The sequence below is a fragment of the Pongo pygmaeus genome, chromosome 18 (genome assembly GCF_028885625.2).
Source record: "Pongo pygmaeus isolate AG05252 chromosome 18, NHGRI_mPonPyg2-v2.0_pri, whole genome shotgun sequence".
Lineage (NCBI taxonomy): Eukaryota > Metazoa > Chordata > Mammalia > Primates > Hominidae > Pongo > Pongo pygmaeus.
The window spans coordinates 32,953,871-32,980,710 of NC_072391.2; the positions used below are offsets into that span (position 1 = coordinate 32,953,871).

Below are 26,840 nucleotides of genomic sequence, written 5' to 3' on the forward strand. Positions count from 1 at the left end.
GAGCCATCATACTGTTTTGTTTGTTTGTTTTTGGTAGAGACGGGGGTCTCGCTGTGTTGCCCAGGTTGGTCTCAAACTTCTGGACTCAAGTGATCCTCCCACCTTGGCCTCCCAAAGTGCTGGGATTACAGGTGTGAGCCACCACACCCAGCCAGGATGATGTTATTTATCCTTATGTTGTATCTGAACGTGCTGAGGCCCAGAGAGGCAGGTGATTTTCCCAGGGGTGCCCAGCATGAGCTCATAAAGTCAGCATTCAGGACTTGCTTCTGTAGCAGCCCTGACTGGGGCTTTCTGGCCTCTCTCTGCATGTATCCAATAATCAGGAGCTCTCACCTTCCAAGGCACTCATTGCTTGAGTTGTTGGGAAGCTTTCCCTTAGGACAAGCTGAAATCTGTCCCTAGCTCTTTAGGTCTGAGGGACCTTGTAGAGCTAGCCACACTGGTTCACCACTCCCTCCTTCCCTGCACGTGGCTTCTTGCCTCTTCTTGTTCTCAGTCTGCTTAAGACAATCAATGTTCCTTCCGTGGATCAGAGGCCAGTCCTGGCCCATCTGCAGGGAAGGATTGAGTTGACTATCACCCACCTGTCTTAGACACCCACTCCTATAGATGACAGCAGGACCTTCAGTCCCAACTTGGCAATATTGGAAACTCCGGATGAGATTTAAGTTCTGGAAGTTGAGTTTTTGAGCATGAGCAACTTGCGGTTTCAGAGACCAGCTCCAGATATACCCTCTTTCAAACCCTCTTCCTATTGCTAACACAAGGCTGCGTCTGAGCCATCCAGAATGGAAGAGAAGAAATCAGGGGCTTTTAGCCAGGCATGGTGGTGAACGCCTGCAGTCCCCGTTACTCGGGAGGCTGAGGTGGGAGGATCACTTTAGCCTGGGAGGTCGAGGCTGTAGTGAGCCATGATTATAACATTGCACTCCAGCCTGGGCGACACAGTGAGACCTCAGAGACTTAAGGACAAAGAAGGTGGGGACACAAAACTCCCCTGGATTTCTCAGTGTGCCGGTAAAGAGCGCCAGTTTGGCTGGGCGCAGTGGCTCACGCCTGTAATCCCAGCACTTTGGGAGGCGGAGGCAGGCGAATCACGAGGTCAGGAGATCAAGACCATCCTGGCCAACATGGTGAAACCCTGTCTCTACTAAAAATACAAAAAATTAGCTGGGCGTGGTGGCAGGCGCCTGTAGTCCCAGCTACTCAGGAGGCTGAGGCAGGAGAATGGCGTGAACCCGGGAGGTGGAGCTTGCAGTGAGCCGAGATCTCACCACTGCATTCCAGCCTGGGCGACAAAGCGAGACTCCCGTCTCAAAAAAAAAAGAAAAAAAAGAGCACCAGGCTCCTGAGACTTTTCACATCATAATTTCAGAATTATATCTGCAGTCATTTATACAGGTAATTGCTCTTATCCGAAAGAATAATAGAACTTTTCTCCTCCTAAAAGAACCAAATGGTTACAGCCAGAACGAGGGCCTAGGTTAAACAAGGTGTCAGGCAGCCTGAAGTAGCTACCTTCCTAAGCAGGCCAGCAGAAGTTCGTGCTGTTACCACGCAACATGCAAGAAGGAATGAGCGGTCAGGCACGGTGGCTCATGCCTGGAATCCCAGCACTTTGGGAGGCTGAGGCGGGTGGATAACCTGAGGCCAGGAGTTTGAGACCAGCCTGGACAACATGGTGAAACCCCATCTCTACTAAAAATACAAAAATTAGCTGGGCGTGGTGGCATGTGCCTATAATCCCAGCTACTCAGGAGGCTGAGGCAGGAGAATCGCTTGAACCTGGGAAGTGGAGGTTGCAGTAAGCCGAGATCGTACCACTGCACTCCAGCCTGGGCGACAGAGCAAGACTCCATTTCAAAAAAAAAAAAAAAGAAAAAATTAAGAACCTAAGAGACGGGCAAAGGGAGAGTCCAAAGGGGAGATTAAGAGAGTGAAACAGAAACAAAAATTCATTCTGAGAGAGACAGCAGTTGAGAGAGGAAAGAGTAAAACCAGGAAAAGGTTTGAGGGAAGCTAAGAGAAAGATCAAGAGGCCAAATGAGAGGGACTGAATTTGCGTGTTTATTTATTCACCTAGTATCTGTAGAGCGCCTAATGTGTGTCACACACTTTAGTCTAAGCTGGAGACAAGCAGTAAACACAATTTCTATTCTGTAGGAAGAGACAGACAAGAAACCAGCAAACATGTAGAATGCATTGCATGTCAGATGCTGATAAATGTTATGGAGAAAAAGAAAGCCAGGCAGTGAGATGTTGGGGAGTTAGGAGATTTAAAATCAGGGAATTGGGAGAGGACTTGCTGGAAAGGTGATATTGAGCAAAGTCTGAGGGAGGAAAAAGAGGATGCCATGCAGTACCTAGGTTGGAGAGTGTTCCAGGCAGAGAGGACTGTAAGTGCAAAGTCCCCGATGCCGAGTGATCAATGGGGAAAGGGGTGATAAACGAGTCAGAGTGATTGATGGGGTCATAGCAGATAGGGCTTTGTGGGCCATAGTTAGCACTTTGGTTTTTATTCTAGATGAAATTTCTTTCTTTTCTTTTTTTTAATATTTATTGATTTTTTTTTTTTTGAGACGGAGTTTTGCTCTTGTTGCCCATGCTGGAGTGCAATGGCATGATCTTGGCTCACTGCAACCTCTGCTTCCCAGGCTCAAGCAATCCTCCCATCTCAGCCTCCCAAGTAGCTGGGACTACAGGTGTTCTTCACCATGCCCAGCTATTTTTTTTGAGACGGAGTTTCGCTCTTGTCACCCAGGCTGGAGTGCAATGCCGCGATCTCGGTTCACTGCAACCTCTGCCTCTCGGGTTCAAGCGATTCTCCTGCCTCAGCCTCCCAAGTAGCTGGAATTACAGGTACCTGCCACCACACCCGGCTAAGTTTTGTATTTTTCATAGAGACGAGGTTTCACCATGTTGGCCAGGCTGGTCTCAAACTCCTGACCTCAAGTGATCCACCCGCCTGGGCCCCCAAAGTGCTGGGATTACAGGTGTTAGCCACCGCGCCTGGCCCTTGCCAACTTTTTAATGGGGTTGTTTTCTGCTTGTTGAAATGTTTAGTTTCCTTATATATTCTGGATAATAGATCTTTGTTGGATGCATAGTTTGTGAATATTTTCTTCCATTCTTTTTTTTGAGATGGAGTCTCGCTCTGTACCCCAGGCTGGAGTGCAGTGGCGCGATCTCGGCTCATTGCAAGCTCTGCCTCCTGGGTTCACGCCATTCTCCTGCCTCAGCCTCCTGAGTAGCTGGGACTACAGGTGCCCACCACTGCGCCCAGCTAATTTTTTGTATTTTTAGTAGAGACGGGGTTTCACTGTGGTCTTGATCTCCTGACCTCATGTTCCACTCGCCTCGGCCTCCCAGAGTGCTGGGATTACAGACGTGAGCCACCACGCCTGGCCTTTCTTCCATTCTTCAGTTGTCTGTCTGTTGATAGTTGCTTTTGCTTTTGCTGTGCAGAAGCTCTTTAGTTTAATGAGGTCCCACTTAACAATTTTTGTTTTTGTTGCTTTTGAGGACTTAGTCAAGAATTCTTTACCAAGGCTGATATCCAGAATGGTATTTCTCCTGGGGTTTCTTCTACGATTTTTATGGTTTGAAGCCTTACATTTAAATCTTTAACCCATCTTGAGGTAGTTTTTTTATATGGTGAAAGGTAGGGGTCCAGTTTCATTCTCTTGCATAAGGCTAGCCAGTTATCCCAGCGCCACTTAAATGAAATTTCAGCCGAGATTTGAAAGATACACACACAGGAACCAGGGCAGAATTGAGTTCTGGGCTGCAGGCTCTGGATTCAGTTCATTCACTTATTCAATCTCTCTCTATCATTCATTCTCCAAGCATTTAGAGAGGGCTACTTTGTCCTAGGGCTTGTCCTGGGTACTAGAGAGACCAAAGTGGAAAAGACCCTCCCCTCAGGTCTGGAGGAAGAAAACATTTCAGGGTGGGGTGAGGTCCTGCCCTCCTGCAGGTGGGGTAATCCTGCCAGGGTGACCTTGGTCAGCCATAAACTTGGGGAATGAGTGGGTGACAGGCTGGGGAGGGGCTGCAAGCAAGGAGGAAGGAGCTGGAGAGTGTGGAGGTGGGAGTGGGGGGAGAAAGGGGAGACCCCCTTCAATTTTCTGTCTTTTCCATGGTGTGAAAGGCCCTGTCACCCTGCTGGCTCTGAGCTCTGGCTCCAGGCAGGCCGGGGAGAGAACAGTGGATGGGCCAAGACAGGTGGCCCTGGCATGTGATGTGTGCCCAGGGACTACTCAGCCCTCACTTTTAGAACGGTTTCCGGAAGTGATGGGAGGGATTGGGCAGGGCAGCTAAATATAGTCCTGGGGCCATGGCTCAGTCTGGGAGGGTCTTCCGCTGAGCACTGTGTGCCCATCACACGTGGTGTCCGCTGCCAGCTGCCCCTGTGAGTCCCTGTCCTTGCTTGGAGCCTGCTGCTTGTCTCAGATCCTTGGACACAGCCCTGACCCCAGTCCAGCTAGGCTCGACCCTGCCTGGTCCTCCTTCGAGTCTCTTTCAGCCTAAGATCTCCAACCAGACCTGTGAGTCCCGTGGGCTGGAGAGAGGGGGAGGGGAGGTCTGGGTATCTTGGTAAAGTGGGGGAGGGGAGTCTCGGAGTGGGGGCTCTGGAGAATTTGGGGCCGGGACTAAGGTCAGAGGCTGAGGCCTGGGGCTAAGGCGAGGGCAAGGACAGTGGGCTAGAATCTGGGCTTGTGTTCAGAAACTGGGGTTGACTGATAGGGTATATTTTTGGGGCTGGAGCTGAGAATTGCAGTGGAGGCTGCTTTTGGGCCTGAGACCGAGTTCCTCTTCCCCCTTGGCCGTCAGAGTCCCATCCAGTGTAGGATGTGAGGTCATTACAGGCTGGGGCTTCTCCCTGCGGGGCGGCGGGCCCGGCCTGGGCTAGGGCTGGGCCGGGAGCACGGCGCCGCGGGGTCCCCCTAACCTACTCCTCCTCCACCCAGGCCCGCCATGTCGGCTGCGCCCGGCCTCCTGCACCAGGAGCTGTCCTGCCCGCTGTGCCTGCAGCTGTTCGACGCTCCCGTGACAGCCGAGTGCGGCCACAGTTTCTGCCGCGCCTGCCTGGGCCGCGTGGCCGGGGAGCCGGCGGCGGATGGCACCGTTCTCTGCCCCTGCTGTCAGGCCCCCACGCGGCCGCAGGCACTCAGCACCAACCTGCAGCTGGCGCGCCTGGTGGAGGGGCTGGCCCAGGTGCCGCAGGGCCACTGCGAGGAGCACCTGGACCCGCTGAGCATCTACTGCGAGCAGGACCGCGCGCTGGTGTGCGGAGTGTGCGCTTCACTCGGCTCCCACCGCGGTCATCGCCTCCTGCCCGCCGCCGAGGCCCACGCACGCCTCAAGGTGCGGGATCCGTGCGCATCGTGGTCGGAGGGGTTGTTCGATGGCGCGGGGCCTGGCCGATGGGGAGGTCGCTGCACTGATTTGGATTCTGAGTCTCTAGAGAGGCTCACGAGCTCCTGGAGTTGCGGGGAGCGGGGGCGGGGCGAAGCAGCCAGAAAGAGGGTCTGAGGAGCTGAAGGCGGGGCTGGCAGAGGAAAGCCGCGCAGGGATGGAGCCTGGCGAGAAGGGCGCTGAGCAAACCTAGGTTTCCCGGCCTTAGTCCCTAGAGGGACCTGGAGATGGGCGGGCGGAGCCCCAGGGCGGGTCTGATGGGCCGGGCGGAGCCAGGAGGAGCAGGGACTGACCAGCCCCTGGGGCCCACGCGCGCATTCCTGCACCCGGTGGGCCGGTCGGGCTGGCTCCCTGCTCGGCTCTGGCCCACTTTGGACTGGAGGCGCGGCGTTCCGGACCGAGCCAGGCGGCCGGGGCGGGGCTGTCCCGTTGTGCTCAGCGGAGGCCCACGCACCCCTGAAGCTGCGGAACTTGGGCTGGCCTGACGGTCCCCAGGCGGGGCCTCACCAGAAGGGAGACTGGAAGGGCTAGGTAGCCGGGATCTGCACTTATGTGCGCGGGCCCAGGGTGGCACCGAGAGCCCCGTCCAGGATGTTTCTCTGGGTGGAGCTGGAAGTCCCAACGCCTTGGGAGCCCACACGCAGTTGTGTGCGTCCCGAGGTACCCAGAAGAGACACCCAGACAGAGGCAAATAGAGACGAACGCACACTGGCCAGTGCGTGTCATACGTGTGGCAAAGGCACACACGTATAGCTATCGGCGGGCACGTGTGCGCGCAGCCCCAGGAAAGTCTGCCATGATTATTTATTGGGCAGTGGAAGAATAAATGACAGGTGCAGGGGATGGAGGAGGCGGGGTCTGGAGGCACGGAGGCGTCCTTGGTCCCCGAGGTGGAGACACTGCTGTTGTCTTACGCGACTGGTGCGCGCGCGGGGCTGGCTTCACAGGCGTTGCACTACTCCTTCCCTTGGCCCGCCTCCTAGAGGGAGTAGACCACAGTCCTTTCGCTGGTATTCGAGGCCCCCAGACTTCCCAGGGACCCAGCCTCTCAGTCCTGCCTGGCCCAGTTCAGCCCAGTCCTAGCTGGTGGTCTCCTAGCTCAGGGCAGGAGCCTCCTCCCGGGAGCCCTCCCATCCCAGCACACCTGTGCTTAAGACCCCAACCTCAGGGCAACCCACTCGGATCCCTTTTGCTCTTTGCAATAAATCTTACTGCTGCTAAAAAAAAAAAAAAAAGACCCCAACCTCGCCCAACCTTGCCCGTCTTTATCTGCGAAGAGAGCACAGAATCCATGAAACGGAACAGGGCCCAGGCAGCCCATGAGCCTGGAAGGGGGCAGTGGGGCGAGATGCAGCCCACCGGGGTTCGCGGCAGCCCAGCCCTTCGCCGCCGGGAGGGGCTGACCTGAGGTCTGAGGGAGGACCCCAGGAGGGACCCTGAAGGAGGAGGGGAACAGGAAGGCTCTGGGCGGGACCTGACGCCTGGGTCCTTGGCGAGGAAGCGGGGTTGGGTCCCGAGATCACGTACCAGCTCAGAGTGGCCGTCACGCGGCCCGCTGCAGCCGTGCGGCCTCCTTCAGCATGCGCATGTCGCGCAGCACGGCCACGACGAGCTCGGCTGCGTAGTCCTCGTAGTAGGAGGCGACCAGCTTGTCGGTGAGGTCCACGATATCTAGCTGCCCGAGCGCGCCCCGCGGGATGCGCTCAAAGCCCTCGCTCAGCGGCACCATCCCCAGCTTTATCTTGAACTTCTTGAGCTCCTCCGGGGTCGGGTTCTCCAGCACCTTCAGGATGGCCTCGCGCTTCGTTCCCATGGCTCAGCCCTGCGCCTCTGAGCCACCGAGGGCCTGGAGCCATCAGGTCCTACCTTTCCTGCAGCAGGTGGAGCTGCCGCCCCCGGGGATGTCCCGGGGAGGAGACTGATCTGGCAGCTCGTATTCAACCCTGTGGCTCCTGCTGGGAGGGGACTCTGCAAACACCGCCTAGAGGGTCCCCCAGTTTCCCCTGGGAGAGTGGGGGCGCCAAATTGTTGAGGTGGGGATTGCTCTTCCCAATCTGCAGAGGAGGAAACAGGTTGCAAGTCATTGAGGCAGGAATGGAACTGATTCCATGGCCAGGCACCTCCCAGCAAAGAAGTGGCTTTGTAGCCTGGCATGGTTGCTCATGCTTGTAGTGCCAGCTACTCGGGAGGCTGAAGCAAAAGGATTGCTTGAACCTAGGAGTTCGAGTTGTGATTCTGCCACTGCACTCCAGCCTAGGCAATCCTGTCTCAAAAAAAAAAAAAAAAAAAAGTGGCTTTGGCGAGAGTATTGGGAGCTCTCCTATATTTGCATATTTGCATTTGAGGTCTTGGGTGAGATCTAGACCACAGAGTGTTTGGTTGGTCTGTGCAGGGGACATTTTTTTTTTTTTTTTTGAAACGCAGTCTTGCTCTGTCGCCCAGGCTAGAGTGCAGTGGCACATTCTTGGCTCACTGCAACCTCCACCTCCCTGGTTCAAGAGATTCTCCTGCCTCAGCCTCCCCAGTAGCTGGGATTACAGGCACTTGCCACCGCGCCCGGCTAATTTTTGTATTTTTAGTAGAAACGGGGTTTCACCATCTTAGTCTGGCTGGCCTTGAGCTCCTGACCTCATGATCCACCCGCCTCGGCCTCCCAAAGTGCTGGGATTACAGGTGTGAGCCACCGCGCCGGGCCAGCAGGGGACATTTTAATTAAATTTCCTGCCCCCTACTCCAAGCCCATGCGTGTACAGGCCGACTTGGGGGTCAGGCAGGCGGGCCGACTTGGGGGGTCAGGCAGGCGGGCCGACTTGGGGGTCAGGCAGGCGGGCTGACTTTTGGGGGTCAGGCAGGCGGGCCGACTTGGGGGTCAGGCAGGCGGGCCGACTTGGGGGGTCAGGCAGGCGGGCCGACTTGGGGGTCAGGCAGGCGGGCCGACTTGGGGGTCAGGCAGGCGGGCTGACTTGGGGGTCAGGAAGGCGGGCTGACTGAGGCTGATGTTCTGCTTTTAAGTAAGAGAGGAAGCTCAGGAGTAGGGGTAGGTTTCCTTTCTTCTTTCATATATCCTTCATGTACCCCCTGAGGTCTGTTGTGTGCCAAGCTCTGTGCCTGCCTGTCTGGTGGGAGAGACCAAACCACATTGATGTTTGTCATCCTCGCAAAGACCTGTGCTATGGGGCTGACTGCTGAGCAGAGGGGATCAGGGAAGGCAAGGCCAGGGAGGGGTCAACAAAACAGACAAGGGGCTGGGGGTGTGGCCGTTCATGCCTGTAATCCCAGCACGCCGGGAGGCTGAGGTGGGAGGATTGCTTGAGGCCAGGAGTTGGAGACCAGTCTGGGCAATATAGTGAGATTGTCTCTACCAAAATATTTTAAAAAATCATGGCCAGGCATGGTGGCTCATGTCTGTAATCCCAGCACTTTGGGAGGCCGAGGTGGGTGGATCACCTGAGGTCAGAAGTTTGAGACCAGCCTGGCCAATGTGGTGAAACCCTGTCTCTACTAAAAATACCAAAATTAGCCAGGTGTGGTGGTGCACCAAAATTAGTCCCAGCTACTTGGGAGGCTGAGGCAGGAGAACTGCTTGAACCCAGGAGGCGGAGGTTGCAGTGAGCTGAGATTGTGCCACTGCACTGCAGCCTGGGTGACAGAGCGAGACTCCATCTCAAAAAAGAAAAAAAAAAAGAATCAGAAAATTTGCTGGGCATGGTGGTGTGTGCCTATAGTTCCGCCTACTTGGGAGACTGAAGTGAGAGGGTCAATTAAGCCTGGGAAGTGGAGGCTGTAGTTAACTGTGATCATGCCACTGCTCCAGCCAGGGCAACAGTGTGAGACCCTGTCTCAAAACAAAACACCAAAATAAATAAATAAAAAACCGCACCAAAATAGACAAGGGGCAGGGGAAGCATTCAGACCTCAGGAGTAGCACTGGCTGGGGCTGGGAGGCATGTAAGTGGGTTTGGGGATGGGAAGATGGCTGGAGGAGGAGCTGGCATTGAGGTTGAGCCACAGAGGGCAGGTTTAGGATGGGAGGTATGGGTTTTGGGTGGGTGGCATCCCCATCACTTCTCCATGCCTCGCCCCCCAGACACAGCTGCCACAGCAGAAACTGCAGCTGCAGGAGGCATGCATGCGCAAGGAGAAGAGTGTGGCTGTGCTGGAGCATCAGCTGGTGGAGGTGGAGGTGAGGACTTCACAGGGCCATGTCTGGGGGCTGGGGGCCAGGCTAGGGGTCTCCAGCCAAGAGCCTTTATCCCTTCGATCACTGCCCCATCCCTGCAGGAGACAGTGCGTCAGTTTCGGGGGGCCGTGGGGGAGCAGCTGGGCAAGATGCGGGTGTTCCTGGCTGCACTGGAGGGCTCCTTGGACCGCGAGGCAGAGCGTGTGCGGGGTGAGGCAGGGGTCGCCTTGCGCCGGGAGCTGGGGAGCCTGAACTCTTACCTGGAGCAGCTGCGGCAGATGGAGAAGGTGCTGGAGGAGGTGGCGGACAAGCCGCAGACTGAGTTCCTCATGGTGAGCACTGGGTGACCTCCCCTCCCTGCCTCAGCCCCCTGCTCAGTGCCCAGAGACCTCATCCCATTGTCAGATAGGCCCAGAGAGGGGCAGGGATAAGCCAGCAGCACACAGCCGGGAGGGGCAGGCCTCAGGACTGCTGTATGGTTGTTTAGGTTGAGCACTGCATAAGGACATTGTATTAAGTGAGCACTATTCATATCGTAGACATTGTAGGTTTATATATTTATTAGGACACTCATTTTTTTTTTTTTTTTGAGACGGAGTCTCGCTCTGTTGCCCAGGCTGGAGTGCAGTGGCAGGATCTTGGCTCACTGCAACCTCCACCTCCTGGGTTCATGCCGTTCTTCTACCTCAGCTTCCCGAGTAGCTGGGACTACAGGCACCCGCCACCACGCCTGGCTAATTTTTTCTATTTTTCAGTAGAGACAGGGTTTCACCGTGTTAGCCAGGATGGTCTTGATCTCCTGACCTCGTGATCCACCCGTCTTGGCCTCCCAAAGTGCTGGGATTACAGGCGTGAGCCACCATGCCCGGTCTTTTTTTTAAAGGCAGGGTCTCACTCTGTCACCCAGGCTGGAGTGCAGTGGCATGATCATAGCTCACTGCAGCCTTGACTTTGTAGGCTCAAGCAATCCTCCAATCTCAGCCTCCCATAGCTGGGACTATAGGCGCTTACCACCATGCCTGGCTAATTTTTGTATTTTTAGTAGACATGGGTGTCTCATTATGTTGCCGAGACTGGTCTCAAATGCCTGGGCTCAAGCAATCTGCCTGCCTTGGCCTCCCAAAGTGCTGGGATTACAGGCGTGAGCCACCGCACCCGGCCTATTAGGACAGTTTTCTAACAGGTGGAATCAGAGTTTCTTGGAGGCGAAGATACCTTTTTGTAATCCACATAAAAGTGAAGGGGTAGGGGTGGCCTTGAGTTCTAGGTCTCTTTTGCCTTTTTTTTTTTTTTTTTTTTTTTTTTGAGACAGGGCTTTGCTCTGTTGCCCAGGCTGGAGTTCAGTGGCATGACCTCGGCTCACTGCAACCTCCTTCTCCCGGGTTCAAGTGATTTTCCTGGCTCAGCCTCCTGAGTAGCTGGGATTACAGGTGGCTGCCACCATGCCCAGCTAATTTTTTTGTAATTTTAGTAGAGATGGGTTTCACCATGTTGGCCAGGCTGGTCTCAAACTCCTGGCCTCAAGCAATCCACCCACCTTGGCTTCCCAAAGTGTTGAGATTACAGGCATGAGCCACCTCGTCCGGCCTCTTTTAGCTTTTCTGATTCTTCCTGACATTGCACTCAGCATTCCTAGTTGTCTACCCCATCCTCAAAAGTCTCCAGTGTCCTCACCATTGGCTTCACCACCATTCTCTTTTTCTCTCTCTCTAGAAATACTGCCTGGTGACCAGCAGGTGAGAGCAACCTGGCCCTGTCCCTTTGCCCGACTTGTCCCAGTCTTCTAGGGACACCAGCCGGTTCACTCTCCACTCACTATTGTGCCTGCACACCCGCAATTCAGTCTGCTGCCCCACCCCTGCCTGAACACAAGGTTGTAGACAGAAATGATCTGGAAGGATCCTTTCACTCAGGGACCTCCTAGATTGGTGCCGTGAGACACATGTGGGTGGGGACACAGGCGTCACTGTGCGCTCAGTGTGGCCGTTGAGGGAAAGGGGTGGCCAGGGATGGAGTGAATATTTGAGTTGGGTCCTGGAGGGATGAACAGGAATTGGCTAGGCAAAGCGCTGGGAGAAGAAGGGCATTGCGAGGAGAAAGGCATTGCGGGGAGAAGGGCATTGCTAAGAGAAGAACGGCGTTGCTGGGAGAAGGACATTGCTGGGAGAAGAAGGGCATTGCTGGGAGAAGGGCATTATGGGGAGAAGGGCATTGCGGGGAGAAAGGCACTGCTGGGAGAAGGGCATTGCTGGGAGAAGGGCATTGCTGGGAGAAGAAGGGCATTGCTGGGAGAAGGGCATTGCTGGGAGAAGAAGGGCATTGCTGGGAGAAGAAGGGCATTGTGGGGAGAAGGGCATTGCTGGGAGAAGGGCATTATGGGGAGAAGGGCATTGCAGGGAGAAGGGCATTGCTGGGAGAAGGGCACTGTAGGGAGAAGGGCGTTGCTGGGGAGAAGGGCATTGTGGGGAGAAGGGCATTGCTGGGAGAAGGGCATTGCAGGGAGAAAGGTGTTGCTGGGAGAAGAAGGGCATTGCGGGGAGAAGGGCATTGCTGGGAGAAGGGCATTGCGGGGAGAAGGGTATTGCTGGGAGAAGAAGGGCATTGCAGAGAGAAGGGCATTGTGGGGAGAAGAAGGGCATTGCAGGGAGAAGGGCATTGCGGGGAGAAGGGCGTTGCTGGGAGAAGGGTGTTGCTGGGAGAAGGGCACTGCTGGGAGAGGGGATAGCCAGTGAGAGGGCTGGTGAGTGGGAGGGAAGAGGAAGCTGGGGTGGTAGGTGTGTGCACCCTGGCAAAGCTGAGAGGCTTGGACCTTATCCCAACATAAGGATTAAAAGAAAATGTAGTTAGGCCAGGTGTGGTGGCTCACGCCTGTCATCCAAGCACTTTGGGAGGCTGAGGCGGGTGGATCACCTGAGGTCAGGAGTTCGAGACCAGCCTGGCCAACATGGCAAAACCTCATCTCTACTAAAAACACAAAAATTAGCCAGATATGGTGGCAGGCGCCTATAATCCCAGCTACTTGGGTGGCTGAGGCAGGAGAATTGCTTGAACTGGGGAGGCAGAGGCTGCAGTGAGCCAAGATCATGCCACTACACCCCAGTCTGGGTGATAGAGCCAGACTCAATCTCAAAAAAAAAAAAAAAGACCAAAACCAAATAAACAGTGGTAAAATATATGTAACATAACATTGACAATTTTAAGCTTCTTTTTTTTTTTTAAGACAGGATCTTGCTATGTTGCCCAGACTAGACTCAAATTTCTGAGCTCCAATGAGCCTCCTGAGTCAGCTTCCCTGAGCAGCTGGGACTACACTCTACCTCGCTCATTTTAAGCATTTTTAAGTGTGCATTTAAAATTCAGTGGTGCTAAGTACATTCACATTGTACAACCATCACCAGTGTTTATCTCCAGAATTTTCTCATCTTCCCAAACCAGAACTCCAAAGGAAGAGTTTTAAGCAGGGGTGCGATGTGGGGAGATCCTGGAATCCCCCCAGCCCTTGTCCTCCTCTCTCACACATGCCTCCCCTTCCCCTCCCCACCCCCAGGCTGCAGAAGATCCTGGCAGAGTCTCCCCCACCCGCCCGTCTGGACATCCAGCTGCCAATTATCTCAGATGACTTCAAATTCCAGGTGTGGAGGAAGATGTTCCGGGCTCTGATGCCAGGTACCGGGAGGGACTGGCTCAGGTTTGTGTGTGACCGGGCAGTTGATGGGAGGCCCTAGCCGCCCTGGAGAGGCCTCCCTGTCCCAACTGGGGAGGCCACTGAAGGAAGTACCCATTGCCCCTTTGCCTCTGGACTGCCGCTGCAGTCCTCTAACCTGTGTTGGGAGGAGGGCCTTTGAGAGCATGGGGTTTGCAGTGGGTGACTGACATGAAGATGCTGCTGCTGTTGGCGGCACGGGACACTGGGGCCTGGGTCTGAGCCACTGACTTGCTGTGTGATCCTTGGTCAGTCTCTGCCCCTCTATGGACAGTGGAGATGATAAATCCTGCCAATTGGGGACTGAGGCTCTGCAGAGCTCCTGGAACCCTGGGGACTGGCCTGGGTCAGAGAGTGACTCTGGCAGCCTGTGGCTGGGGAGGCCCAAGGGCTCAGTTCCTCCCCCCAAGAGCTGGATGATGCAGGTTACAGAGCTCTGGGACATACACATTGCTGGGGCAGCCCTTCCTGCCTCAGCAGAGGTGGGAATGCAGACAGCCTCATTTTATTCAAGATAAAACTAAGGCTCAGAGACTGGGTCTAGGCTGATGTGAAGATCGGTCTCCTTGACCTCGGGCCTTGGGCCTTGGGCCTTGTCTGGGCCTCAGATGGTGAGTCCCATGCCTTGTATCAATTTAGTCCTGTTGGCCAGGCTCAGTGGCTCACGCTTGTAATCCCAGAACTTTGGGAGGCCGAGGTGGGAGGATCACTTGAGCCCAGGAGTTGGAGACCAGCCTGGGCAACATAGTGAGAACCCCTGTCTCTACAAAAACTTTAAAAAATTAGCCAGGTGTGGTGGCATGTGCCTGTAGTCCCAGCTACTTGGGAGATGGGAGATGGGAAGATTGCTTGAGCCTGGGAGTTGGAAGTTGCAGTGAGCCAAGGTTGCACCTGTGCTCCAGCCTGGGCGACAGAGTGAGACCCTGCCTCAAAAAAACAAAAACAAAAACAAAAAGCAACAATAACAACAACAAAAACAAAAAGAAAATGCAGGCCTGCCTGCAACCCTAGAGGGAAGCAATCATGGACTCATCTCACAGCTGGGCAAACTGAAGTTGAGCCAGGTGTGGTCTTGTGGCCCAAGCCCAGTGAGCAGAGATGCCAAGAGGATTAGGGGAGACAAAGCTGGCTTGTAATTGGTTGGGAGAAGACCCCAGCGAGGCAGAAACCTAGGGTTTTCTGACTGTGTTCTCTCTGACAGCGCTGGAGGAGCTGACCTTTGACCCGAGCTCTGCGCACCCGAGCCTGGTGGTGTCTTCCTCTGGCCGCCGCGTGGAGTGCTCCGAGCAGAAGGCGCCGCCGGCCGGGGAGGACCCGCGCCAGTTCGACAAGGCGGTGGCGGTGGTGGCGCACCAGCAGCTCTCTGAGGGCGAGCACTACTGGGAGGTGGAGGTTGGCGACAAGCCGCGCTGGGCGCTGGGCGTGATCGCGGCCGAGGCCCCCCGCCGCGGGCGCCTGCACGCGGTGCCCTCGCAGGGCCTGTGGCTGCTGGGGCTGCGCGAGGGCAAGATCCTGGAGGCGCACGTTGAGGCCAAGGAGCCGCGCGCTCTGCGCAGCCCCGAGAGGCGGCCCACGCGCATTGGCCTTTACCTGAGCTTCGGCGACGGCGTCCTCTCCTTCTACGATGCCAGCGACGCCGACGCGCTCGTGCCGCTTTTTGCCTTCCACGAGCGCCTGCCCCGGCCCGTGTACCCCTTCTTCGACGTGTGCTGGCACGACAAGGGCAAGAATGCCCAGCCGCTGCTGCTCGTGGGTCCCGAAGGCGCCGAGGCCTGAGTCGCCGGACGGGTCGGGGAGGGGCGCAGGGGCCTGTGTTGAAGCTTAGGTCTCCTTGGTCGGGTCTGACAGGAGAAGGGTGGGGAGCGGGTTGCCAGGGCCCAGGGGGCTGGGAACTGGGGGATCGCCCAGAATACTGACAAGCGTGGGGGTAGGACTGGCGTGGTGGCTCATGCCTGTAATCCCAGCACTTTGGGAGACCGAGGCGGGTGGATCACCTGAGGTCAGGAGTTCAAGACCAGCCTGGCCAACATGGTGAAACTCCTCTCTACTAAAAATACAACAATTAGCTGGGCGCGGTGGCATACGCCTGTAATCCCAGTTACTTTTACTTGGGAGGCTGAGGCAGGATAATTGCTTGAACCCAGGAGGTGGAGGTTGCAGTGAGCGGACATTGTGGCACTGCACTGTAGCCTGGGTGACAAGAGTAAGACTCTGTCTCAAAAAAAAAAAAAAAAAAAGTGTGGGGGTTGGCATGACCTGGGGACTGCTTGTGAGGGGTTGGGGTGACGCTGGGGACAAGACCCCATGGGGTAGGGAGATCTGGAGTCAGGTCAGTGGGGAAATCAGAATTTGGGAACCAGGAGGCCTGAGAATTCCAGGAAGAAACTAAGGTTGAGCAAGGGAGGGACAGGGCCAGGTTGGGGGATTGATGGGAGTAGCTTGAGAACCTGTAGAGTACGGGACTCCTTCTGCCTCACACTCCCCTCCTCCTTAGGCCTTGGGTCCCCCGCTCCAGATTCACCTTACCCAAAGGCCTTCCACTTAGTTCTCCATCTTAGGCATGCATTAAAATCACCTTTTTAAAGCCCTTAACCATGACTTGTTAAAGCATAGGGTGCCAAGTTTCTGATTTAGTAGGTTGGACAGGTCAAAAATGCTCATTTCTTTTTTTTTTTTTTTTTTTTTTTGAGACGGAGTCTTGCTCTGTCACCCAAGGCTAGAGTGCAGTGGCGCCATCTCGGCTCACTGCAACCTCTGCCTCCAGGGTTCAAGCAATTCTCATGCCTCAGCCTCCCAAGTAGTTGGGACTACAGATGCCTGCCACCACACCTGGCTATTTATTTTTATTTTTTTATTTTTAGTAGGGGTTTCATTATGTTGGCCAAGCTGGTCTCGAACTCCTGACCTCAAGTGATTCACCCGCCTTGGCCTCCCATAGTGCTGGGATTACAGACATGAGCCACTGCATCTGGCTGAAAATGCTCTTTTTTTTTTAATTTAGTTTTTGTAGAAATGGTGTCTCGTTATGTTGCCCAGGCTGATCTTGAACTCTTGGCCTCAAGTGATCCTCCTGCCTTGGCCTTCCAAGTGCTGGGATTACAGGTGTGAGCCACCACACCCTGCCAAAAAAGTGCATTTCTAGCAGGTTCCCAGGTGACGCTGCTGGCCACAGGGGCTGACGCTGCAGGAAGCCCTGACCTAGTGCACACCCCATTGGGCTCTTCACTGTCAGTGTAGATCAAGGAGAGGCATAGGTCCAAAATATGTTTCCCCAGTCAAAAACATGTAAGGTTTGCACCAGGAGTGGAAGGAAACAAACAAACATAAACCAAAGCAAAGACATTTAAGGGCTGGGTATTCATGCCTGTAATCCCAACACTTTGGGAGTTTGAGGCAGGAAGATCATTTGAGGCCAGGAGTTTGAGACCAGCCTGGGCAACATAGCGAGACCCTGTTGCAACAAAAACCAGAAAAACAACAAAAAGAAGACTTTGGAAAACTGCCAGAGCTGATTCTAGGCGAATAAACAACCCTCGACTTAACTTGCTTTGCCTCTGGGATATGTTTATCGAGCGTCTTGAACGTTGAGGAAGCCAGCCAAGAGAAACAGCCTGATGCCAAGGTCACACTGTTCCCTGCTGCTCATGGGGAAGAGAAGGCCCCCAACTAGATGTCCCAGAACTGGCCACTCCCCACTTACTTGCTGGTTCACACCTTCTTTGGTTTTAGCACACAGGGCATTTCTTGGGCTCTGGAGTAACCACTGAGGCCAGAGTGAGAGTCCCTCTTCCCTGGAGGGAGAGGCCTTTGGGGATCCAGACAGGCTTCTCTCTTGAGGGAAGACGCTGGCCTGGGGTCACTCATTTTCACAGGGAGGGTGTGCTGGTGGGATGGGTGGAAGGGCCTGGGGCCCTGGCAGCCCATTGCAGAGGTTTTCTCGGGAGATGGTGGGTATGGGACTAAGGGTGAAAGGGAAGTTGTGAGTTGGGTAAGAAAGGCCTGAGGATCTGGCAGGGGAAGGCGGCACACCTGGGTGTGTCTCCCAGAGGAAGGCCTGTGGAGCCCTGGCTTCAGGAGACAGAAGAGAGGATTAACGGTAGAAGTTCTTTCATGTTAGAAAATAAAACAATATAGTAAAGGGATTATTTGGTTGTAAAATCCAACACCATTAATAAAACTGTTATATTCTGACTCCTTCCTCATTAAATCTGCATGAAAAGACACATGACCTACTGCAAGTCCTCCTGATTGCCCTCTAGCCTTCAATCTTGACTCGGTAATGTTTCCAAAAATGCAAATGTGGTCACGGGACTCAGTTGCTCAAAACTTTCAACAACTGCCTCTTGCCTACAGGATAAAGCCCCCAGTCTTTGGCTTAGCATGTGAGCTGTTCTGCCATGTTTTTTGTTTGTTTGTTTGTTTGTTTTGTTTGAGACAGAGTCTCCCTCTGTCGCCCAGGTTAGAGTGCAGTGGTGTGATCACTGTAACCTCCGCCTCCTAGGTTCAAGGGATTCTCCTGCCTCAGCCTCCCGAGTAGCTGGGATTACAGGTGCCCGCCAGGCTGGTCTCGAACTCCCGACCTCAGGTGATCCACCCATCTTGGCCTCCCAAAGTGCTGGGATTACAGGCTGGCCTTCCAGCCTCATCTGTTTTTAATTAAAAAACAATTTTTTTTTTTTGAGACAAGGTCTTGCTGTGTCGCACAGGCTGGAGTGCAATGGTGTGATTGTGGCTCACTGCAGCCTTGTCCTCCTGGGCTCACATGATCCTCCCACTCCAGCCTCCTGAGTAGCTAGGATGGCAGGCACCCACCACCGTGCCTGACTATTTTTTATTTTTTGTATTTTGGTAGAGATGAGGTCTCACTATGTTGCCCATGCTGGTCTCGAGCGCCTGGCCTCAAGCGATCCTCCCATCTCGGCTTCCCAAAGTGTTGGGATTACAGGTGTGAGCCACTGAGCGCAGCCCAGCTTCATCTTTTATTTTATTATTATTTTTTGAGACGGAGTCTCACTGTGTCACCCAGGTTGGAGTGCAGTGGCATGATCTCGGCTCACTGCAACCTCCGCCTCCCAGGTTCAAGTGATCCTCCTGCCTCAGCCTCCCGAGTAGCTGGGACTATAGGCGGGTGACACTACGCCTAGCTGATTTTTGCATTTCTAGTGGGGACGGGGGTTTCACTATGTTGGCCAGCCTGGTCTCGAACTCCTGACCTCAGGTGATCTGCCCACCTCGGCCTCCCAAAGTACTAGGATTACAGGCTTGAACTGCCACGCCCAGCCCCAGCTTTATCTTAAAAAGAAAAATTCTCTGTTTTAATATCTAACAGGGCAAATATTGAAAGATAAACCCACATAACAAAAGCTCTTCGGGATCCTAGTGTTGGGGAAAGGCTGCTGTCCATTGACTGTCACTGAACTCTCTGTCATTGCTCAGGCTAAGGACTGGTCACAGTGAGGGAGGGACCTGTGGTCTTCCGTGTTGCTCCTCACCCTGTAGACTGTGGGCTGTGGGCTGTGTCCAGCCTCACCTTGGACCACCGCCCTGTGCATGTCTACACTCTTGCCATGCTGAACTGAACTGCTGGGGTCTCTGCACCTCCTTTTTTTTTTTTTTTGAGATGGAGTCTTGCTCTGTCGCCCCAGGCTGGAGTGCAATGGTACTATCTCAGCTCACTACAACCTCTGCCTCCCATGTTCAAGTGATTCTCCTGCCTCAGCCTCCCCAGTAGCTAGGATTACAGGCACCCACCACCACGCCAGGTTAATTTTTTCATTTTTATTTTTATTTTTAGTAGAGGCGGGGTTTTGCCATGTTGGCTAGGCTGGTCTCGAACTCCTGACCTCAAACCATCTGCCTGCCTCAGCCTCCCAAAGTGCTGGGATTACAGGCATGAGCTGTCGGGCCTGGCGCCTGCACTTCTTTTTTAGGAATGTCGGTTCCCTCCCACTTATCCTTCATGGCTCTCCCAAAACACCACCATTTCCTGTCCTCTCTTGACCTTCTAGGCCTCCAGGAAGAATCAGTTACTCTCCTCTCCGGATCTCCCAGCAGCTCCTCCACCATGTGTAGCCCACGGCATTGAATTATCTACACACAGGCCATGGGTGTCTGGAGGGATGGTGGTATCTGAGACCCAAAGCCTCCTTCTGAGGAAATGGGTACTCTGAGAAGCAGATGCCAAGATAGGATTAAATGGGCAGAGATTTTAGGAGGGAAGATGCCCATGTGAGGGAAGACGAGGAGGGCCATTAGACTGTGTTGCAAGTCTGCTGTTCCGTGTGGGAGGGAGGGAGGGAAGGCTCTTGTGGCGTCTCCTGCAGCCGAAGCCACTGTCCAAACACTCCTGTGCCTTCCGGGACCCGGGCTGGCTTTAGTCTCCCTGCAGAGCTGAGTAATGTATGCTCCCTTTTGTTGGAATTATATTAGGAAACTTTCTTTCAAAGCTGCCACAGGTTCTTTCTGCGTATAGTTGCCCCAGCTTGAGCTGCATGCATTGAAGGAAATGGCCCATGGCTGACTGGGTGAGGTGGGCTTTGTGGGAAAAGCTTCGTAATCCAGGTGGTCCTTGTCGGGTGGGGCTGCCTGACCCAGGCAGGGTCTCCCTGGGGATGTAGGAAGGTGAAATGTGAACAGAGAAGGGAGTTCCTCCAGCACATGTGTTCTAAAGCACCAGTGTCCCCTCCGTGAGTCCCTCCTCTCCACGGGAACGCTGGAAACCCCCAGTAACTGGCTGCCAAGACATTTCCTGTGTTTCCTGACATCTTTAGGTAGCATAATAGCAAACTTGAACCTGCCAAGGCCATGATAAAACTGCAAGCAAGAACATTTATTGTGGCCGGGTGCAGTGGCTCATGCCTGTAATCCCAGCACTTTTGGAAGTTGAGGGGGGTGAATCACCTGAGGTCAGGAGTTCGAGACCAGTCTGACCAACATGGTGAAACCCCATCTTTACTAAAAATACAAAAATTAGCCAGGCATGGTGGCGCATGCCTGCAATCCCAGCTACTCAGAAGGCTGATGTAGGAGAATCACTTGAACCTGGGAGGCAGAGGTTGCGATGAGCTGAGATCGGGCCACTGTATTCCAGTCTGGGTGAGAGAGTTGAAACAGGAATTAAAAGAAATTAAGGAATGTGTAAGCAAAAACTCAGTTGTATGTAAGAAAAACCAATTCACCCTGAGGAAGAGAAAGAACTGAAGTCCTTTAAAAATTAACTGCCTGTTTTTCTGTGGCTAGTGAGCCTTATCTCTCTCTCTTTCCCAGGCATTGTGAAGACCCTGTTTCTCTAGCTGTGCAGCTGCAAGGTCACTAGGCAGATACACTGAAGTCATAAAACATGTTTTTCCTTGAAAAGTAAAAAATGATGTAATGCATGTCTCAATTGAATAACTGTCTTTGTTTCTCACTTCTGTAATATGCTTCCCCCTGCACAGATCTCCCCCTGCCCCACAAAATGCTTAAAAGGTAACGGGAGCCGGGCACGGTGGCTCATGCCTGTAATCCCAGCACTTTGGGAGGCCGAGGCAGGCAGATCACGAGGTCAGGAGATCGAGACCGTCCTGGTTAACATGGTGAAACCCCGTCTCTACTAAAAATACAAAAATTAGCTGGGTGTGGTTGCAGGCGCCTGTAGTCCCAGCTACTTGGGAGGCTGAGGCAGGAGAATGGCCTGAACCTGGGAGGTGGAGCTTGCAGTGAGCCGAGATAGTGCCACTGCAGTCCAGCCTGGGTGACAGAGCGAGACTCTGTCTCAAAAAAAAAAAAAAAGGTAACTGGACTCTTTGTTCAGGGCTCAGTCTTTTTGGATGTGACTGGGCCGGTGCACCTAAATAATAAATAATAAGTATCCTCCTCAACCCCTTGGTCTCTCTGATTCCTAAATTATCCCACTGCAGAATGAGACACTGTCTCAAAGGAAAAAAAAAGAAAATTTATTGAGACCTTATTATGTGTCAATAGCTCTCTATTCAGAATCTCACTGATCTTCGCAACCCTAGATCTCACAACAACGAGAGCCCCACTAGGTTGCCTCTTATACCGGGTTCATGCATTCCCTGGATGCATGACAGTCTGATCACAAAGGACCCCGGTCCACAGGAGCGTGATGCATCTTGGAGTATCGACTTTATGCCAAGATTCTTCTTCTTGATACTAGTGGTGGTGAGAAAGTTGTGTAATTTAACCAAAAGTAAAAATCAAGATGTCACGTTCCCATTAAAACAAACGTAGAGTACAGAATCTGCGTGAATTTTCAAGCTAAAACAAGAGATGTCCACAAAGTTTTGCACTGGTGCTGGCCATTTGTATAGGCCTTCAGACTCTCAAAAATGTGAGTTCTTAAAATTATTATTATTTATTTTTGAGACAGGGTTTCACTCCATCACCCAGGCTAGAGTACAGTGGTGTGATTTCTGCAGCCTCGACCTCCCAGTTTCAGGTGATCCTCCCATATCAGCCTCCCAAGTAGCTGGAATTACAAGCACACGCCACCATGCCTGGCTAATTTTTTGTAAGTTTAGTAGAGACGGGATTTCACTGTGTTGCCCAGTCTGGTCTCAAATGCCTGGGCACAAGTGATTCAACTGCCTCAGCCTCCTAAAGTGTTGGGATTACAGGTGTGAGCCACTGCGCCTGGCCTAAAAATACTTTATTGCTAAAAATGCTAAGGATCATCCGAGCCTTCAGTGAGTCGTAGTCTCTTTGCTGGTGGAGGGTCTTGCTTCAATGTTGATGGCTACTGACTGATGAGGATGGTGACTGCTGAAGGTGGGGGTGGCGGTGGCAATTTCTTAAAAGAATTTCTTAGGCCACGTGCTGTGGTTCATGCCTGTAATCCCAGCACTCTGGGAGGCCGAGGTATGTGGATCAGCTGAGGTCAGGAGTTCAAGACCAGCCTGGCCAACATGGCAAAACCCCATGTCTACTAAAAATACAAAAATTAGCTGGGCGTTGTGGTGGGCATCTGTAATCCCAGCTACTCGGGAGGCTGAGGCAGAAGAATCACTTGAACCCAGGAGGCGGAGGTTGCAGTGATCTGAGATCATGCCATTGCACTCCAGCCTGGGTGTCAGAGTGAGACTCTATCTCAAAAAAAAAAGAATTTCTTAAAAGAAGACAATAATGAGGCTGGGCACGGTGAGTCATGCCTGTAATCCCAGCACATTGGGAGGCCGAGGCAGGTGGATCACCTGAGCTCAGGAGTTCAAGACCAGCCTGGCCAACATGGTGAAACCCCGTCTCTACTAAAGATACAAAAATTAGCTGGGTGTGGTGTCTGGTGCCTTTAATCCCAGCTATTCAGGAGGCTGAGGGAAAAGAATTGCTTGAGCCCAGGAGGCGGTTCAGTGAGCTGAGATTGCACCATTGCGCGCCAGCCTGGGCTACAAGAACAAAAGTCCATCTCAAAAAAAAAAAAAAAAGACTTGAAAGGCAAAATGACTCCTTGATCCACGGGCTGCAGAATAGATGTTGTGTTAGCAGGTGTATTAGTCCATTCTCACACTGCTGTGAAGACACACTTGAGACTGGGTAATTTACAAAGGAAAGAGATTGAATCAGCTTATGGTTCTGTGGGCTGTACAGGCTTCTGCTTCTGGGAAGGCCTCAGGAAACTTATAATCATGGTGGAAGGTGAAGGGCAAGAAGGCACATCTTCACATGGCTGGCGGGAGGTGAGAGAGGTGCTACAAGCTTTAAAACAAGCAGCACTAGGGGGGACGATGCTAAACCATTAGAAACTGCCTCCATGATCCAATCACCTCCCACCAGGCCCCTCCTCCAACACTGAAGATCACAACCTGACATGAGATTTGGGTGGGAACACAGAGCCAAACCATATCAGCAGGCATGAAAACAACATTTATCTCTTGGTACATCTCCATCAGAGCTCTTGGGTAACCAGGTGCATTGTCAATTAGCAGTAATATTTTGAAAGGAGTCTTTCTGACCAGATGTGGTGGCTTGTGTCTGTAATCTCAGCGCTTCAGGAGGCTGAGGAGGGAGGATCACTTGAGCCCAGGAGTTTGAGACCAGCCTGGGTAATATAGCAAGATGCTGTCTCTACAAAAAATAAAAAAAATTAGTCAGGCATGGTGACACAAACCTGTAGTTCCAGTTACTTGGGAGGCTGAAGCAGGAGGATTGCTTGAGCCTAGGAGGTTGAGGCTTCAATGAGCTATGATCATGCCACCGCACTCTGCCTGGGCAAAGGAGAAAGAAAGAAATTTCCTTTTGAGCAGTAGTTCTCAACAGTGGGCTTAAAATATTCAGTCAACTGTGCTATAAACAGATATGTTGTCATCCAGGCTTTGTTGTTCCATTTATAGAGACAGGCATAGTACATTTAGCATAATTCTTAAGGGGTCTAGGATTTTTGGAATGGCAAATGAGCATTAGCCACAACTTAAAGTCACCAGCAGCATTAGTCCCTAACAAGAGAGTCAGCCTGTCCTTTAAAGCTTTGAAGCCAGGCATTGACTTCTCCTCTCTAGCTATGAAAGTCCTAGATGGCAACTTCTTCCAATAGAAGGCTGTTTTGTCTATATTGGAAATCTGTTGTAAGGTGTAGCCACCTTCATCAATGATCTTAGCTAGATTTTCTGAATAACTTGCAAGTTATCCAGAAAAGGTTTTTAATTGACTTTGCCTAGATCCATCAGAGGAATCACTATCTATGGCAGCTATAGCCTTATGAAATGCATTTCTTTCTTTCTTTTTTTTTTTTTTTTTCAGACAGAGTCTTGCTCTGTTGCCCAGACTGGAGTGCAGTGGCGTGATCTCAGCTCACTGCAACCTCGGCCTCGCAGGTTCAAGCAATTCTGCTTCAGCCTCCCAAGTAGCTGAGATTACAGGTGCCCACCACCACTCTTGGCTAATTTTTTGTATTTTTAATAGAGATGGGGTTTCACCATGTTGGCCAGGCTGGTCTTGAACTCCTTATCTCAGGTGATCCACCTATCTTGGCCTCCCAAAGTGCTGGGATTACAGGCTTCAGCCACCATGCCCAGCCATGAAATGTATTTCTGAAATAATAAGACTTGAAAGTTGAAATTACTGCTTGGTCCATGGACTGCAGAACGCATGTTGTGTTTGCTGGCGTGGAAACAACACTAATCTCCTTGAACATCTCCATCAGAGCTCTTGGGTGACCAGGTGGATTGTTAATGAGCAGCAAACTTTGGAAATAAATCTATTTTTCTGAGCAGCAGGTCTCCAGAGTGGGCTTAAAACACTCAGTCTTTGGCCGGGCGTGGTGGCTCACGCCTGTAATCCCAGCACTTTTGGAGGCCAAGGCGGGTGGATCACCTGAAGTCAGGAGATTGAAACCAGACTGGCCAACATGGTGAAACCCCGTCTTTACCAAAAATAAAAAATTTAGCCAGGCATGGTGGCGGATGCTCCTAATCCCAGCTACTAGGGGGCTGAGGCAGGAGGATCACTTGTATCTGGGAGGCGGAGGTTGCAGTGAGCCAAGATCGCGCTACTGTACTCCACCGTGGAACAGAGCGAGACTCCGTCTCAAAACAACAACATCAACAAAAAAAAAGAAACGAAAAAACCACTTAGTCAACCATGCTGTAAACAGAAGTGCTGTCACCCCAGCTTTGTTCCATTTCTAGAGCACAGGAAGGGTGGATTTAGCATCATTCTTCAGGGCCCTGGGATTTTCCAAATGGTAAATGACCACTGGCTACACCTTGAAGTCCTACCAGCTGCATTAGCCTCTAACAAGAGAGTCAGCCTGTCCTTTGATGCTTGGAAGCCAGGCATTGACTTCTCTGAAAGTCCTAGATGGCATCTTCTTCCATCGAAGGCCATTTCATCTACATTGAAAACCTGTTGTTGAGTGTAGCCACCTTCATCAGAGATCTTCTGGAGAACTTGCTGCACCTTCTCCATCTGTACTTGCTGCTTCACCTTGTACTTTTATGTTGTGGAGATTGCTTCTTTCCTTAAACCTCATGAACCCTGCTGACTTCCACCTCTGCTGACTTCCAACTTTTCTTCTGCAGTTTCCTCACCTCTCTCAGCCTTCATAGAACTGAAGAGCATTTGGACCTTGCTCTGGATTAGGCTTTGGCTTAAGGGAATGTTGTGGCTGGTTCGATCTTCTATCCAGATCACTCAAACTTCCTTCATATCAGCAATTAGGCTGTTTCACTTTCTTATTATTCACGTTCACTGGAGTAGCACTTTCTTTTTTTGAGACAATATTTCATTCTGTTGTCCAGGCTGGAGTGCAGTGGTGCCATCATGGCTTATTGCAGCCTGGACCTCCTGGGCTCAAATGATCCTCCTACCTCAGCCCCCTGAGTACTGGGACTGCAGGTATGAACTACCATGCCGGCTAATTTTCAAATTTTTAAAATATTTTTTAGAGACAGGGTCTCGCTATATTGTTTAGGCTGGTCTCAAACTCCTGGGCTCAAGTGATACTCCCACCTTGGCCTCCCAAAGTACTGAAATTATGAGCTGAGCCACTGTGCCAGGCCTTGGAGTAGCACTTTAACCTTCCTTCAATAACTTTTCCTTTGCATTCACTATTTGGCTAGCTGGTGCAAAAGGCCTAGCCTTCAGCCTATCTCTCAGCCTTTTTTTTTTTTTTTTTGAGACAGAGTCTCGCTCTGTCACCCAGGCTGGAGTGCAGTGGTACGATCTCGGCTCACTGCAACCTCCACCTCCCGGGTTCAAGCCATACTCCTGCCTCAGCCTCCTGAGTAGCTGGGATTACAGGCGCCTGCCACCACACCCTAATTTTTGTATTTTTAGTAAAGACAGGGTTTCACCATGTTGGCCAGGCTGGTCTTAAACTTCTGATCTCAGGTGATCCACCCGACTTGGCCTCCCAAAGTGCTGGGATTACAGTCGTGAGCCACTGCGCCCAGCCTCTATCTCAGCTTTTGAAACGCCTTCCTCACTAAACTTAATAATTTGTAGCCTTTGATTTAACATAACTCTTCCTTTCACTTGAACACTTAGAGGACACTGTAGGGTTACTCATTGTACTAATTTCAATATTGTTGTATCTAAGAGAATAAAGAGGCACAAGGACTGGGAGAGGGGGGAAACACTGATTGGTGGAGCAGTCAGAACGCACACATTTATCCATTATGTTCGCCATCTTTTATGGTTGAGGTTTGTGGTACCCCAAAACAATTACAATAGTAACTTCAAAGATCACTGATCACAGATCACCATCACAGATAGAAGAATGATGAAAAGCTTGAAATATTGTGAGAATTACCAAAATCTGACAAAGAGAGGTGCAGTGAGCACGTGCTGTTGAAAAAATGGCACTGATAGGTTTGCTTGACACAGGGTTGCCACAGACCTTCAATTGGTAGAAAATGCAGTATCCATGAAAAGCAATAAAGTGAACTACAATAAAACAATGCATGTCTGTACTTAATTATATCTTACAGATAAGGGGAAGGTTTCCTTTGGCCACACCCCCAATGCTGATTATTTCTTTTTCCTCCTCATCAGAAGTAATATTGTCAAGTTTAGTGAGTAGTTTTGTTTTTTGTTTTGAGA

At 52.2% G+C, this 26,840-nt stretch overlaps 2 protein-coding genes across 2 annotated transcripts; one reads left to right on the plus strand and one right to left on the minus strand.

Moving 5' to 3' along the window:
• The first annotated feature begins 4,977 nt into the window (after positions 1–4,977).
• TRIM72 (tripartite motif containing 72) lies at positions 4,978–15,220 on the plus strand. Its single transcript, XM_054453581.2, has 6 exons — positions 4,978–5,370; positions 9,509–9,604; positions 9,703–9,933; positions 11,315–11,337; positions 13,149–13,267; positions 14,506–15,220. Exons 1-6 carry the CDS (start codon positions 4,981–4,983, stop codon positions 15,078–15,080), a joined length of 1,434 nt encoding a protein of 477 aa, XP_054309556.2. The 5' UTR covers positions 4,978–4,980; the 3' UTR covers positions 15,081–15,220.
• On the minus strand, positions 6,208–7,394 carry PYDC1 (pyrin domain containing 1). The gene is made up of 2 exons (XM_054453582.2): positions 6,949–7,394; positions 6,208–6,400 (listed from the first exon to the last, which is right to left on the minus strand). Exon 1 carries the CDS (start codon positions 7,232–7,234, stop codon positions 6,965–6,967), a length of 270 nt encoding a protein of 89 aa, XP_054309557.2. The 5' UTR covers positions 7,235–7,394; the 3' UTR covers positions 6,208–6,400; positions 6,949–6,964.
• Positions 15,221–26,840: the final 11,620 nt, after the last annotated feature.

Coding starts and splice junctions, on each gene's coding strand:
- TRIM72 (XM_054453581.2), top strand. CDS start 4,981: ATGTCGGCTGCGCCCGGCCTCCTGCACCAGGAGCTGTCCTGCCCGCTG. Junction 5,371..9,508: donor AGGCCCACGCACGCCTCAAG/GTGCGGGATCCG, acceptor CTCGCCCCCCAG/ACACAGCTGCCACAGCAGAA. Junction 9,934..11,314: donor CGCAGACTGAGTTCCTCATG/GTGAGCACTGGG, acceptor CTCTCTCTCTAG/AAATACTGCCTGGTGACCAG.
- PYDC1 (XM_054453582.2), bottom strand. CDS start 7,234: ATGGGAACGAAGCGCGAGGCCATCCTGAAGGTGCTGGAGAACCCGACC.